The 12,072-nt window shown below is 41.4% G+C and overlaps 1 protein-coding gene across 2 annotated transcripts in view; it reads left to right on the top strand.

The window, feature by feature from the left end:
• PPP1R12C (protein phosphatase 1 regulatory subunit 12C) overlaps nucleotides 1–12,072 on the top strand; it is a 150,537-nt gene that overhangs the window by 74,054 nt on the left and 64,411 nt on the right. Inside the window, exon 10 of one of the 2 annotated variants that reach the window (XM_040325758.1) lies at nucleotides 6,760–6,942. The exons of the other annotated variant lie outside the window; for it this stretch is intronic. Coding sequence (XP_040181692.1) covers nucleotides 6,760–6,942 — 183 coding nt within the window. The remainder of the gene's footprint in view (nucleotides 1–6,759; nucleotides 6,943–12,072) is intronic. 2 annotated transcript variants of the gene reach the window in all.

Here is a 12,072-nt window from a genome sequence, read left to right as displayed (position 1 = left end):
AGGAGGAACGAACGGACGGACTGCAGCTGGAGGGGGGGGGGGAACGAACGAACGAACGAACGAACGGACGGACGGACGGCAGCTGGGGGGAACGGACTGACGGCAGCTGGGGGGGTTATCAGAGCCAGCAGGGAGAAGTGTGGGGGGAACGGATGGACGGCAGCAGCACATTCTCTGCTAGAAACCAACTGAACTCACCGCCCGTATGTTTAAACGTCTCCACTCCTGCTCGTACACAGCCCCACCTCCTCCTAAGCCCACGCTGTAATAGACCAAACACATCAGCGCATTGGACACGCATTCTGTCTATCACAGCGTGGTTAGGAGCAGGCGGGCTGTGTGCAAACAGAGCGGAGACAATTTCAATGTGTTTTTTTACCGCTTTGCTCTGCAGTCCCGCGGCACGCCACGGATCACGTGTGTGCCGATCCGAAGTCATTGATCCGTGCGGATCACGGATCAATGACGATCCGTTGCACCCCTACCCAAAATCTAGTGCAACCAATTACCTTCAGAGGTCACCTAATTAGTAAAGGAAGTTCACCTGTGTGTAATTTAATCTCAGTAGAAATACAGCTTTTCGATGAGGCCCTCAGAGGATTGTTGGAGAACCTTGGGGAACAAACCACATCATGAAGGCCAAGGAACACACCAGACAGGTCAGGGATAAAGTTGTGGAGAAGTTTAAAGCAAAGCAAGCTTGGGTTATAAAAAAAATATGTATATCCCGAGCTTTGAACATCTCATGGCACACCGTTCAATCCATCATCTGAAAATGGAAAGACTGGCACAACTGCAAACCTACCAAAACATGGCTGGCCACCTAAACTGACAGGCTGGGCAAGGAGAGCATTATTCAGAGAAGCAGCCAAGAGGCCCATGGTAACTCTGGAGGAGCTACAGAGAACCCTCCTTTTCTAAAGAATCCTAGGATGTGTGGCAGCATCTTTGGAGCAAAGGCTTTACATGATCGATAAAAGCTAACCATTGTCAGCACCCCTGCCAGTGTTAAATGATTTGTCTCAGCCCCCTATCTGCCAATTTTTGCTGGACAGCTTTGGTCTGGTAAAGGAAATGGGGAAAAATAAGACTTGCTGGCCAGATCACCATGTGATAAGGGGGAAAAGAATTAGGGGGGAGGGAGCAATGCAGCGACCCCATCTAAGAATTTGTCAGCTGCAATAGAATACATTTTTGGGTCTAATACCACTTCAAATTGCTTGGTGGCTCATGCTAAATGGCAAATTGGCTGGGCAATGAGTTGCATGATCCCTGACTCATTGCAGCACAGGAAGGAGGAAAGAGCTTTTATTTATGATTAATTGCATTTCCTTATTCTCATTTTGAAGAAATTTTAAAATGGACTATGTTGGTGAAACCTTAGAATAAGTATGACTTGTACATGAAAATAAGGGAGTTATGATTGATGTCTTGGCTGCCATAGATTTTAATGGCCTTTTTTTCGGAATCCTGGAGTTTCCTAAAACCTCCGAGTCCTCCCAGTATATGACCTGCTTTAGTGATTGAGTCCTGTATAGAGGTGTTGACATTCCCTACATTTTGATGATGCTATACTAGCCATTTGTGTTCTTTGCTCATTTTATAAAAGCTTGGGGAAATTGGGACCGGCTGAACCATCTTCCATGCTTTTCCAATAAAGTGTATGTAAACCCTAACAAACTTTATTTCATTTACACCATATACCAGTCTGTTCATTTTGTTACATGCAAAATAAAAAACCTGTGGAATCTGCCAGAAATTATGTTATCTGATAAACGACAGAGCACATGAAGGTATTGGTTAGTGTCCCGTCTCTGTAGATTATGGGACCCCAAATTTCAATATTACGGACAGGAAGACATAGGCCCTGTTTCTGGGGTGATAACACTGCTCCTTGTAGATCCACTGCAGTGAGCTAGTATCGTAAGCTACCTTAGGACAAAAGTTTTTTTTTCTGGCAGGATCACCAGGAAAAAAGGAAACGCAGCCACAAAATATAATGCATGGTAACGTACAAACTATATACAGTGTTTGTTTGGTCTAGGTACATGTTAAATGTGACATGGTTGAAAGCAAATCCAGGGTCCATCCATAGCGATGGGTTTTGTTTTTTAGTTGAACGTTGGGCCTCATTTCTAAGTGTGTCCAAAGGAATAGTTTTGCCATTGCAAGGAGATGGATACTATATTTTATTTTTTTACACATTAACAAGCGTATATATAGCAAAGTTTCCCTGTAGGATGCCCCTGGTTACTTATAAAGAAATGTCTTTTCTGTACCCAAATAAACTGTGATTTGCTCTGTTTAGAGGCCAAAACTTCAGTTTCATTTTATGAGTATTTAGAGCTCTTCCACTAACAAATGAAAATTGTTGTTCGTGGATGTGCAAGGGCATGGTTTATGGGAAGTTTGGGTAGCTTGTGGCTTCACTTGAAGTTTTGGCCTTTAACCATGCCTAGCTGTATTTTTACACTCAAGGTTCACATGATTTTTTTTATTTTTCTTGAAGAACCACAGGTAAAATTTTACTTCTGACGAAGAGTATGTTGGCTCCAGAGCGTTACTGTCAAATTGGTTTTAAGCCAGATGATTGCACACAGCCCTCTTCTTGTGTGGAGGCTGAAAGTTCTGTTACTCCTGCAGTGCAAAGATCATGTTTTCTACTCTCTCCTTCTCCCCTCGTCCATTTGCAAATTGCTTTGTATTTTGTTCACAGAATTGCAAAGGAGGTGTTGGTAAACAGGATCTCCCTTGTTCATTCTCAAAATGTAATGCATTCTGAGAATATAAGTAGACTACACAATCTCTACACTATTGAAGAATTGCATTCTGTTGCAGTGCCAGAAGATGAGTCTTACTAAAACCTAAGCACTTAGAGGAACTGCAGTCTAACATATTTTGTAATAAAAGCATCTTTGCTATTCTGAAGCAAAGATGAAACAATGATACAATATAGTAGTAAAAACGAAACCACAATTGGCAGGTGTGACCTCTAGTGGAGATGCATGAAATTGCAGACGGACCAAGATAAATATCAAAATCCAGCAAGGAGAGCTATGTGTGATATCTGGCATGAGTGAAACTTTCTACAGTAGCCAGCAGCTCTGGACCTAGCATTGGAGGTAAATTTCACTCATGGTCTTTCAAAAAAATATAAAAAATCTGGAGTATGGCTTCAGCTTCCTACACAATGCAGTGGCAATGGAAAAGGGGATGTTTGGTAGATATATGTGACTTGGACTTGGTTAAGTCTTTCCACAGACACATTAATAACTGAGGCCTAGTGTCTTTTCTTGGACAGTGGAAGCTATAATAAAATGTTGAAATACAAAGTTAAAAAAAGCTGTTTAAGTTTACTTGCAGCTTGTATCTTAATTTCGCCCTATAAAATTTCGAGTTCTAGACCGATTTTTCTTCTGTCTTTATCCTTCCCTTTCTGTTTTAACCACTTTTCATTATTCCTCCTCCCTTCCATCTGAGGTGACTGTTTTTTTTTTATTTTTTTTTATTGCATGTTTGCTGATGTCTTTCCTCCCATTGCCCTGTTACCCCTATTTGCTCCTTTTTTTTTTTTTTTTTTTGTGTGTGTGTCTTGCGCGATTGTGCACATGCACCTGCTTGTGTCTTCCTCCATCCCACCAGCCCCTTCTTACCTTTGTCACTCCCATCTTACCCCTTGCTGGACCAGTAGGTCCCTCCATGTGGCGTCAGAGCTTGCGCAAAACCGGCATCGTTCTGGTGCCCCAGAGAGGCCAAAAGGCTGCGGTGAGCATCATTTGTCTTGTTTGTAGTGTCTGTGCTTTTGTGCTTCTCCTTTTTTTTTTTTTTTTTGTGTGTGTGTGCTTTTTTGTGCTTTTTTTTTTTTTTATTTTATTATTATTATTTAATTTTTTCTATTTTTTTTTTTTCTGTAGTTTCCCATTACCTTTTTTATTTCTCTCTTCCATTCTTTTGTGAAAATTGATAGAAACATTTCTACACCCGCTTACACTATGTGCAGTGACTGGTGTTTTTGCAACGTATATTTTTCCCCATTTAGAAGAGGAAGTAAACTTGGGCAGGCTCACACTGACTGGGATTTCCAAGTCCTGATCATTGGTACAAGACCTAGGGCTTTCCGTGAGAGCCCGACCCCTGTGCTGGGAGCATGCTTCTTACAAATATACCCCCATAAACCACTGCAGGAGACGACTATGCAAGAATATTTTCCCATGGTCTTTTATGTATGACCCTCCTATGAACACCCCACTATGTAATTCTGTTGCTCAGCTTTCAAATTTGTTTTCTGTTGTGTACACAGATGTTGAACAGTCAAGCAGTTACAAATTTTGTATTTGAATTGCTTACAATTTACCCTATATGCAACCCATGCAGGGCAGCTGCTGTGATCATGAACTTTATGGGTTGGAACAGTGCAACCATCTGCACATTTACAATGTACCTTTCCAGAAATATTTTCAATTTTCATATTTACACTGGGATGCATTACTGAATTGTTCCTAAAATCCCTCCCATGCACCAGTGCCTAGGTTACCATTCTCCAGCTGTACAGCTTGGTCGGAGCCAACTCTTGTACCGAAATTGAAAACTGTTGCATGTAACAAATTCCATTGCTCATCCGCCTGCATTACTTGGCATTTGCTTTGGCTGTTGTGAGGCTTTATATTATAGGAGAAGTACGCCTTTAGCTTAAAAAGCAGGGTTTTTCCCCTTCACAGCAAAAAGATTAGCCCACCTGCCAAGCTTGTCGGTATTTTTGCCTTCATTGGGAACTTCCTTGCCTTGCCTTCATTGGGAACTTCCTTGCCTTGCCTTCATTGGGAACTTCCTTGCCTTGCCTTCATTGGGAACTTCCTTGCCTTGCCTTCATTGGGAACTTCCTTGCCTTGCCTTCATTGGGAACTCATGCATAGTCACATAGTAGAGGAAATGGGTAATGGTCTGTTCACACCTGAAGTTTGGCACATGCTACGGTTTGGCGCTCAGTGAGCACTATTGTGTGTTTCTCTTTTCTGAGCTACCCTGGACATATGAGATTTGATGCTGGGTCTAATCCATCTATCCATGTTCATAAATTGCAATTGAACACCCTCTTCATCATTTATCTATGGGCATGTATAGACCTTAAGAGGTCTAAGTAGTGCTATGTATAAGAAGGATATTTATGTACCTGCAGTGTCCTCTTGGTAGGAGGCACTGACCCAGTGGGAACATTTTATCGGGTCCATTTATTAAGCTTTATTGGACCGCCTGTATTTAAGGGGCCCTGGCGTGAAGGTGAGATGATTGCATGCACTTTGCACTTTTGCACAATTGGTATTTAAAGAAGCACTATCTTTTGTTATTTTGAGTAATTTTCATAGGTGTGTGAGTGTTTAAGATTGCAGTGAGCACTATGATGATTCCCCCTTGTCTGAGCTCCTTGCCTTCATGCTTGCCTTCATCCTTGCCTTCATCCCATTTCCTGTTACATTGGTGATCAATAGGGATGAGCAAAACTGCCTTGTGTTCGGTTTGGGCAGCGTTTGGTAAACGTCAAAAGTTCAGATGCCAAACCCATTGAAATCAATGGATGGCGAATCTGTCACAGTAAAAATGACCATTTTCTGGCCTAAGAGGCAGAGGCCTTTGAAGGGGTCTGTGTGCTTTTTTTTTCCTTTGTAAATGTCACTTTTGCTGTAAGACATACCATAGCAAGAATTTAATAAAGGTGTGTACAATATCCTCCATTGTAAATACACCGTTGATCACAATACCCACTAACTCATGAAGGCGCGAGGGAGGACCTAGCTGACCCAAAGGACCCCGGCGTACACGACTGATCCTGATGGCACCACTAGCCAGACGGCTCCTGGGTGGTCATTGGCTTCATAAGGGGAAGGGGAAGGGGTGAGGATAGCAGTATAATTGGCCAAATTTAAGCACCAATATAATCGTACCAGTCGGCACCCATTTGCTTACTTGTCCAGGAATTACCAGCCATGTAACTGAATGGGCTGGGTCATGTCCGTAGTTAAGCACGTGGTGTCTGCAAGCACCCACTGCTTCCTTCGCGACCATTGACCACTGAAATCTGTCGCATTCGTCCATGCCAAACTCTACCCCTTTTTTTTTTTTTCAAGCTGCAGCAGAGCAATGGGTTCACTTGCCCTACTAGACAAGACTGTTCTGTGTGATTGGGCTGAGCAAAACTCCTGTATGGATGGACATGAGTACAAACCTTTGTGTCTTCATACCTCAGAATATTATTAAAACTAGTAACAGCCTTGTACGTAGTTAGAATGCGTGCTAAATGGTACCAGCTGTTGGGTGCCACCGAGATGGGCAACGCAAAAGTATATGTGAAAGTTTGATTCCAACGCTTATTAAACTAACTCCAACAAAGTTTACTACATGTCATAGACATGTTAGGCTATTTTTCCCCCTAGTTTTTAACCTGTCAAAAATATCATGATTGTTTTATAAAATACACACACACTCCAGAATATTATATGCACAGTCAACATAAACTGATTGTTTGCATGTTTTTAGTTTTATAAATGTCTCACCTCTCCCCTTCACATCATTTAGTATTATGCTCACTCATTGTCCCGCTGAAATATGTGACTGCATTGATCCATTATTATTTTTTGACTCTTCTTCTGATGGCATACCAGCTGCGCTTGTTTTCTTAGCGGTTTCTTAGCGGTTTAGCAGTCATGATTTTTATTTTTTACAACTTGGAAAATCCCCCCAAATTCCGTTCTTTCGTGTCTATAGTTCACTGGGGCATCAAGCAGCTTCACAGAAAAATGCCAGCTTTCCCTTTTCAACTTGAGGGCAGGCTTGCGCAAAACTGGCAGCTTCGGGGCTCTGCAAGATGCCAAAGTAGAGGACAGTAGCGTCAAAGAACATGGGATCAAACGCTCTGCTTCCAGCCCCCGCCTGGACACCCAAGAAAGGGTGAGCAGTTATTTCCTTTAACCCTGTTGTTGAGCCTAAGAACTAAGGGATTGGTGTTGGGTATTCGTTTTTTTTTTTAAATGGATGACACACTGTTAATAGCTGGCATGTCACTATTCAAATTCACTAATGTATATATTGCATGACATTGTGTGGTATAATAATCTATACAGTGCCTTGCAAAAGTATTCACCCCCTTGGCATTTTTTGTTTTGTTGCCTTACAACCTGGAATTACCATGGATTGTTTGAGGATTTGCATCATTTAATTTACAGAACATGCCCACAACTTTGAAGATTTTTTTATATTTTTTTGTGAAGCAAACCGGACAAAATAAATGGTCAATGCGCATAACTATTCACCCCCCTAAAGTCAATACTTTGTAGAGCCACCTGTTGTGGTTATCGCAGCTCCAAGTTTATTTGGATAAGTCTCTATGAGCTTGCCACTTCTTTCCACTGGGATTTTTGCCAACCTGTTCCAGCTTTTTCAAGTTGAAAAGCTTGCGCTTGTGAGCAGCAATCTTTAAATCTGACCACAGATTTTCTATTGAATTCAGGTCTGGGCTTTGACTAGGCCATTCCAACACATTTACATGTTTCCCCTTAAACCACTCAAGTGTTGCTTTAGCAGTGTGTTTGGGCGTCATTGTCCTGCTGGAAGGCTAACCTCAGATCACACACAGTGGGTACAGGTTTTGCTCAAGAATATCCCTGTATTCAGCACCATCCATCTTTCTCTCAACTCTGACCAGCTTCCCAGTCCTGACTACCGAAAAACGTCCCCACGGCATGGTGTTCTTTGGGTGAGGTGTTGGGTTTGCGCCAGACATAGCGTTTTCTTTGGTCAAAAAGTAAAATTTTAGTCTCCTCAGACCAGAGCACCTTCCTCCATACATTTTAGGAGTCTCCCACGTGCCTTTTCGCAAACTCAAGAAGGCCATTTTGTTTTGTTGCTGAAAGTAATGGCTTTCTTCTGACCACTCTGTCATAAAGCCCAACTCCTATGGAGCGTACATCTTATTGTCGTCCTATGTACAGATATTCCAGTCTCGGCTGTGGAACTCTGTAGCTTCTCCAGGGTTACGTTGGGTCTCTGTGCTGCCTTTCTGATTTAATGCTCTCCTTGCCCAGTCCGTGAGTTTTGGTGTGCAGCCATCTCTTGGCAGGTTTGCTGTTGTGTCCTTTCCATTTGGATATATATGATATATTTGATGGTCCTAAGGATCATCAAAAATTTGGATTTTTTTTTTTTTAACCTAACCCTGGCTTGTACTTCTCAACGACATTGTCCCTTATGTGTTTGGAGAGTTCCTTGGTCTTCATGGCAGGGTTTGGTTAGTGGCGCCTCTTTCTTAGGTGTTGCAGCCTCTGGGGCCTTTCAAAAGGTATGTATATGTAATGACAGATCATGTGACACTTAGATTGCACACATGTGGACTTCTGAAGGTAATTGGTTGCACCAGAGCAGTATGCACCAGGGGGTGAATACATACGCACATGCCAATTATCTTTTTTTTTTAATTATTTCTGAAAAATCGTTTTATGTATATATTTTACTTCACCAATTTATTTATTGTGTTCTGATCCATCACATATGATTCAGAAAAAAAAATTGAATCAAAAGGCTGGAATGTAACGAAATGGATAAAAAGCCAAGGGGGTGAATACTTTTGCAAGGCACTGTATATGGCATGACATTGTGCAGTGTAATCTATATATGGCATGACATTGTGCAGTATAATAGTACATCTTCTTTTGCTACTTTTTACAACGTCAACGTCAATTGCTGTTATAGCCTTTTTGTAAGGTTTTAAAACCTTTTTATCTGAAGATTTTACACTTCTACAAGTGTTGGTCCAGTTAATTTTAAAATTGAGCACTATTATCACATTCGGGGCAGTAAATAATTGAAAATTCTAAAGCAGTGGTCTCCAGACTTTGATTCGTTGGGGCTGGATGTGGCCTTTTGCTTGCCTTTATCAGGCTCTTGGAACACTATTCCTCCAAATGACACAAGACACTGTTCCTTCTCCACCAATAATGGGACATAACTTGTCACTAATGGCAACAGTAGGGCACTAGTCCACCTAATGAGACAATATTTCTTCCCCTAATACCTACAATAGGGCCCTATTCTTTCCTATAACACCAATGATGGGGCACTATTCCTTCCTCTGATACCAATAATGGGGCTCTATTCCTCCCATGAATACCAATGATGGGGTATTCTTTACTCCCATTGATGCCAGCGCATTTGCTACTTTCTCTGGTCAGAGTCTGGCCCCTCAAAGTCTGAAGGACCGTAAACGGGCTTTGTTTAGAAAGTTTGGATCTCTGATCTAGGGCCAACAGTGGTCTTTACGTAGCAGACTGAGAGACTATAGAGACTAACTGAGGTTAGGTTTCTTCTTTCATTTATTTACTAGTAGATGAACTTATTTGGATGGTGTTATTACAGTCCAAAGTCGTTGCAATCTGGACCCCAGTGATTATGGGATCAATTCTTTGCTATTCGGAGCTCCCCAGACAGCCTTGTTCTCAGAAATCCTCTAAAACCATAACAAAAATGTGTGTTAACTTGTGTCTTGCGATAGAAACTGTTTAAATAGACCTAAAGGCAAAACTTGCTTTAGTTTTGGATAGTGGAGCTGGCTTAGAAGCCTGTCAGGTTATAGGAATAAGCCCTCTCGGTTTGTTTCGTGTACTGTTATTGGGATTTTCTTTCCCTTTCACTCAAATTTTTGGGTTGTCACCAGTGGCTGTATTGATGTAACATCTTCCAATGTGGACACTAGTTCTGATGACCCTGGTGACAACCAGTCATTATTTCACTTTGGAGGTTTTTCCTTTCACTTCCTGTTTTGGCTATGGGACAGGAGGGGAAATCTTCCCAATGGAATAGAGATGGCAAAACGCCCTCTGTGCTCTATCCTAAATGGGGAGAAAATGGTGTTTTGCCTTTTTAGTTTCTTGTTAACCAAGTGACTTTAAAATACATGTTTCTTGATTTTGGTATTTTAACCAGTAAATTAAAAAAAAAATGTAAACTTTTAATATTTTTATGCCATTGGTGTTCAAGACCACTTGATATAAATTGGCAAAGTGTGCCTATTTCCTGTATGGGTCATTCAAAAAGGTGCATTTTATTTAAATATTTTTTTTTAGTTGCGTAGTTTACATAATGCTTTGGAATATGTTTCGTCCATCTTGATTATGGAATAAAAGCTTAAAAAATATGGCCATATTGGCACACTGCTCATCAAACATGTCTGTATGCATACAGACGCTACGGTTACATTTGTCTTTCCCTATGTTTTTAAAGCATCACTTTTATAACTGCATATTCTTGTGTATGACTTGATGCTTTTTCATGTGGCTCTTTGCATGTTGCCAGCCTCAGAAAGACAGACTGACTCTTGCTATGTTTAAGTCTTAACTACAAACTGTGAAACTTATGCCAAGTTCACTCATGGTAGTTTTTTGTGATGAAATAAAACAACGTTTTTCATCATGAAAAAACAACGTTTTTCTAACTTCATCATAAAAAACGACGTTGCCCACACACCATCGTTTTCTGAAAATGCTCTAGCAAAGCGCGGTTACGTACAACACGTACGACGGCACTCTGTTCCATTCAAGCTCCCGTCTCATAACTTGCTTCTGAGCATGCGCGGGTTTAAAATCTACTCCAGATACCCAAAGCCAGATGCAAGTCCAAAGGAGAACGAAGATTTGCGGTCCAAGGACTCAGACTATGGAACGCTCTACCAACCAGCATCCGATTGGAGGTAAACCACCTGGCCTTCAGGAGAAAGATCAAGACCCATCTCTTCTGAGGGCCCAGGGAATGGATACCAAGCGCCCAGAGGGGATTCAGTTCGCATGTGTTGCGCTATATAAGTTTCTCACTCACACACGATCCTTTTTTATGACACAAACGACATTTTGAAAAACGACAAAAAATTTAAGCATGTTCGAATTTTTTTTTTTGCTCGTTTTTTAGAAGACAAACAATGTGAAGCCCACACACGATCATTTTAAATGACGTTTTTAAAAACGTTTTATATCATCACAAAAAACGACCGTGTGTACGCAGCATGAGGAATTCATAGTGCAATTGTCCTCTTTGTTTGCACCATGTGTTTATGTGCAAATGAAGCCAACACTATATCCTAATCACCATCTTACTGGCATATAAGGAAACTTCCCACATATTGGATAATTGTATCAATAAGTATTTGTGAGCTCGTTCACACAGTCACTGTGTGACTGACGGTATGTTCTTTAAACTTTGTGTGTTGTGCACAGTTCTGCCTATCTGCTGTCACTGCATGTTTTCTTCTGTGATTTCATTCCCACTCTGATGGTGGGTCTGCTTTGACTGCATGTGGCCAGTCTATTTGCTGCTCTGCTGTCAGAATAAATTCCTCTGCAGCCGCCGATCAAGAAAAGTTCTTCAACATTCCTGTTCAACAAAAGCTGACTTGTCAATCCACGTCTGTCAAACGAGTGGCCACATTTTGATGGCTTGGCCATACACTGTTAGCTATCTTTTTTTTTTTTTTCAACCCACTAGCTGAAAAACAAATTTCTCCATCCACACAAATACAGTGGTAGGAGAAAACCTCCCTGCCGGGACATTGTATTCTGAGAGTTGCACTCGTTGATGACAGAATACACTGATCAGCAGCTGCAGCCCATTGTCTGGCTGCTGCTGCTGATCAAGGGGGAAAAAATATTGGCATGCTCAGCAGATGTTAAAAATTTGACTTCTCCGGAGTGGGACTGCCACTCACTGATTGAAATTCATCCCGGTACTGGCTGAACTGACAGTTTTAATCAGTATACGGGCAGCTTAGGACTCTGAAGTTGTGTGGGCACAATAATCCTCCAGTGCATCTCGCAAGAAATAGACAAACACACACCACACACCTATATGCATATGCACACATATATAAAACATTTGTAGTATTCCATAGTAGTCTCTATTGTACCCTTCCTCAGACAGGAAGACATCAACGTATGACAAACATAACAGGGATAGAGAGGTGTGTGTGTATATATGTGTGTATATATATATATGTGTGTGTGTGTGTGTGTGTGTGTGTGTATGTATATATATATGTGT

Source organism: Rana temporaria, chromosome 10 (genome assembly GCF_905171775.1).
Source record: "Rana temporaria chromosome 10, aRanTem1.1, whole genome shotgun sequence".
NCBI classification, from domain to species: domain Eukaryota; kingdom Metazoa; phylum Chordata; class Amphibia; order Anura; family Ranidae; genus Rana; species Rana temporaria.
Note: the sequence above shows the minus strand (reverse complement) of the source record. Positions and strands in the feature narration are given on the sequence as shown.